Source organism: Suillus subalutaceus (genome assembly GCF_016647625.1).
Source record: "Suillus subalutaceus strain FC151 chromosome Unknown DFJ58scaffold_509, whole genome shotgun sequence".
In the NCBI taxonomy this organism is placed as follows: domain Eukaryota; kingdom Fungi; phylum Basidiomycota; class Agaricomycetes; order Boletales; family Suillaceae; genus Suillus; species Suillus subalutaceus.
The window spans coordinates 16,000-18,971 of NW_024540758.1; the positions used below are offsets into that span (position 1 = coordinate 16,000).

General features: G+C 47.9%; 1 protein-coding gene across 1 annotated transcript; it reads left to right on the top strand.

Annotated features, from left to right (window-relative positions):
* Positions 1 to 353: 353 nt before the first annotated feature.
* DFJ58DRAFT_738534 (uncharacterized protein) lies at positions 354 to 2,651 on the top strand (the record flags this gene model as incomplete). The annotated part of the gene is made up of 7 exons (XM_041386986.1): positions 354 to 383; positions 439 to 675; positions 735 to 1,040; positions 1,102 to 1,211; positions 1,273 to 1,508; positions 1,560 to 2,571; positions 2,633 to 2,651. The coding sequence occupies 7 exons, from the start codon at positions 354 to 356 to the stop codon at positions 2,649 to 2,651; spliced, it is 1,950 nt and encodes a 649-aa protein (XP_041234889.1).
* Positions 2,652 to 2,972: the final 321 nt, after the last annotated feature.

Sequence of the window (2,972 nt, forward strand, 5' to 3'; positions counted from 1 at the left end):
TCATCACAACCAAGTGGGGCGCTAGTGAGTGAGTACGCTAGTAAGTGAGTAGTACCTGTTATGAACACCTTAAATTCAACTCCGATCTAAAGAATGATTGGTTCCTCGGGGGCTAAGCGCTGAGCGCTGAACTTTAACTGTTTGAAATTCTGAAATTTTCGGCGTTAACTTAATCCTTAAAGCCGAGTTTTTCATACCAAAGGCTAAACGGCACATAGATAGGAAATTGACCACCTAAATATTGCAATGAATATAAATCATCGGGCTTCGATGGTCCGTGCACCACGCACCTCACTAGGTCCCACTTCCTCGTCAAATAAGCTTCTTTCTTTTTTTCATTTCGCTTGCCATCAATGCGCAAAGTACGATATCTCGGACAAAAAGTGCGTGTTAACGAGACATCCTTATGATTATTATGTCACTCACCATGAATAATAGATGGCACCGCCAAAGTGGGCTACCGTCGAGGAAGAGAAGTTCTTTCAGTCGCACGCTGCCAAATACCAAGTGTGTCAGGCAAAGCGCAACTATAGTGGATTTTGGGAGCCAGTGTTCGAGGAATGGTTTTCAAGATTCCCGGAACGGCTTCGTGTCTTTAAGGATGTCCCCCTTGATGTTGAATTGACCGTCGAGCAAAAGACCGAGGTAGGCAAGGCCGTTGAGCACCGTCGACAGGTACGTTACCGTGATTCATAAGTCGAAAGCAAGGGCTTACAAGAACGTTGACTTGTCAGCAAATTATGAATAAATTCAAAAACGATATGGGCTCATCTAAAGTCAACCGTCGGACCAAAAACCGCAACAATAGAATGATGACAGCAGATGTAGCCGCAGCAAGCACATCCCTGACACCGGCGGTAGCCAGTAAAAAGAGTATGGTCGCTCAGATAATCAGCAGTGCGAGGCATGTTCGTGGTCCGCAGGCGACGGAGGCGTTCTCGAAGCTTTTCTTCGATGACATGGTTAAACCTACTCTTAATCTCGCCATCGAGACAGCAAAGGCCGAAGCTGTGGCAAATGCTGCAGCTGAGAATAGAGAGGTCAAAATGCCATCAAAAATAGCCATTATCAGGAAGCAAACGAGCCTGCTGTATCACTCAGCGTCCTGATGAGGTCAAACAACAGGTGGCGGAATTCGTTGAAGAAGCCAAAAAGAAGAAGAAGAAAGAGTGGGAAGAGGCAAAGGGCGCAGGGGTAGCTGACCATCAAGTGTTAGTTGCGTCTACAATATCCAAGTGGATACAAGCACTCACCTGAAATTCGCATCTCCAGATATATTGATAAACTACCTGCTGTCCTCACTGAGTTCTTTGACGAGCTCCAGAGACTCACTGGTCTCGTTTTCACGGTTCTCATGGGTGGCCCAACACCAGCAATGGGCGGGCAGATTGATGTCCAGAGCTTTCATGTTGGTGCGACCGAAATTGGGAATCAGTTCGACCTCGCATATCCTGAGTTTAACTCAGGGATCATGCGACCATGGAAAGAGTTCGTTAAGCGTGTGTTTCGTAAGTCCGTGAAACCGAAACTCGGAATGTTTCTGACTTGGGGCTTGATAGCGGTGGCAACGGCGAAGGAAGAAGGAAGTGTTTGGGGTACGAGTCGACAGCCAACACTAGAGCCTGAGCCATGGAGAGAAAGCTCTGATGGACATGTATCACAGACACCTGATACATCTGATGGTGCCTTTGGGAAAATCCCACGTGATGCTTTAACAGTGGCGTCATCCTCGGATATATTATTTGAACCACTCACATCCTTTCTTGATGATGACGACCCCACTTTAAAGGCGCTCCCTACATATCCTTCGCATTCGACTTCTGCTTCCATGGACTTGAACCTTGACGGGCTGTCTGTGGAAGGATACCACGAATTCTTGAGAACGTACGTGGCTCCTCAGGAAATTCCAACACCGCTATATCCCATACATGGACCCACCCCTCCCACGCCAAAGCCACTTACACCTTCTCAGTCTGAGATACAAGGCACAGATCTCATGACAGAGGACAGTCCTGCTGGATCCCATCCGCCGCCTCTCTCCGAGCCTACCTCTGCAGAGGACCTGCCAAATGCTGCACCCACGATGACGGATCTCATCACAAAGGTCAATTCTGTTGATTCACATTTGCATCTGGCTTATTCACGTCCGCAGCCTCTCTCCGAGTCTACTTCCGTGGAGACTGCACCCACAGAGGACAATCCAGCTGATTCCCGTTCGCAACCGCCCTCTCTCTCCAAGTCTACCTCCGCATTGGCCGCACCCTTCGAGTCTACCTCCGCAGAGGCCGCACCCTTCGAATCTAACTCCACAGAGGCCGCACCCATCGAGTCTAACTCCACAGAGGCCGCACCCATCGAGTCTAACTCCACAGAGGCCGCACCCATCGAGTCTACCTCTGCAAAGGCTGTACCCTCAGGATGTACGTCCGTAGAGGCCGCACCATTGATTGACAGTCGTAGCAAACGAGTCCGGCAGATTTCCAAGCGCAATGAAATTGCGAACTCGATTGGGTCAGACACTACCGGCTCTAAAAAACGGGGGAGTTCTGGTGTTAACGGTGGATACAGGAAGTAAGTCGTACTCAGTGTTCTCACACCTTCGCATGCCTGATAACTCGTTCCCTTTGTGCAGGAAGCAAAAAAATGCCTAAGTCGACATATATTTCCTTTCACTTCCCTTTGATCGTACAATACTCTTGTGGTTTCTACCCTAGACTGTAATAATGTATCTATGAAATTTTGCAATCACGTTCACGCTCGAATATATTCTGCGTGTGGTCTCAAGAAAACACTTTGTATCCATGAGTATTAAGACTATTTAAAAAATAAACATAACGCTTGAAGGCAGAAACTGAGGATGGATACATAGCCCCAGTGACCAAAGCACAGATACATTGTCCAGTAGGTAAGGGAGCACCTTCTGACTTGAACGCAAAATCTTATGAAAGATACATTATCCTCCCGGTGACCAA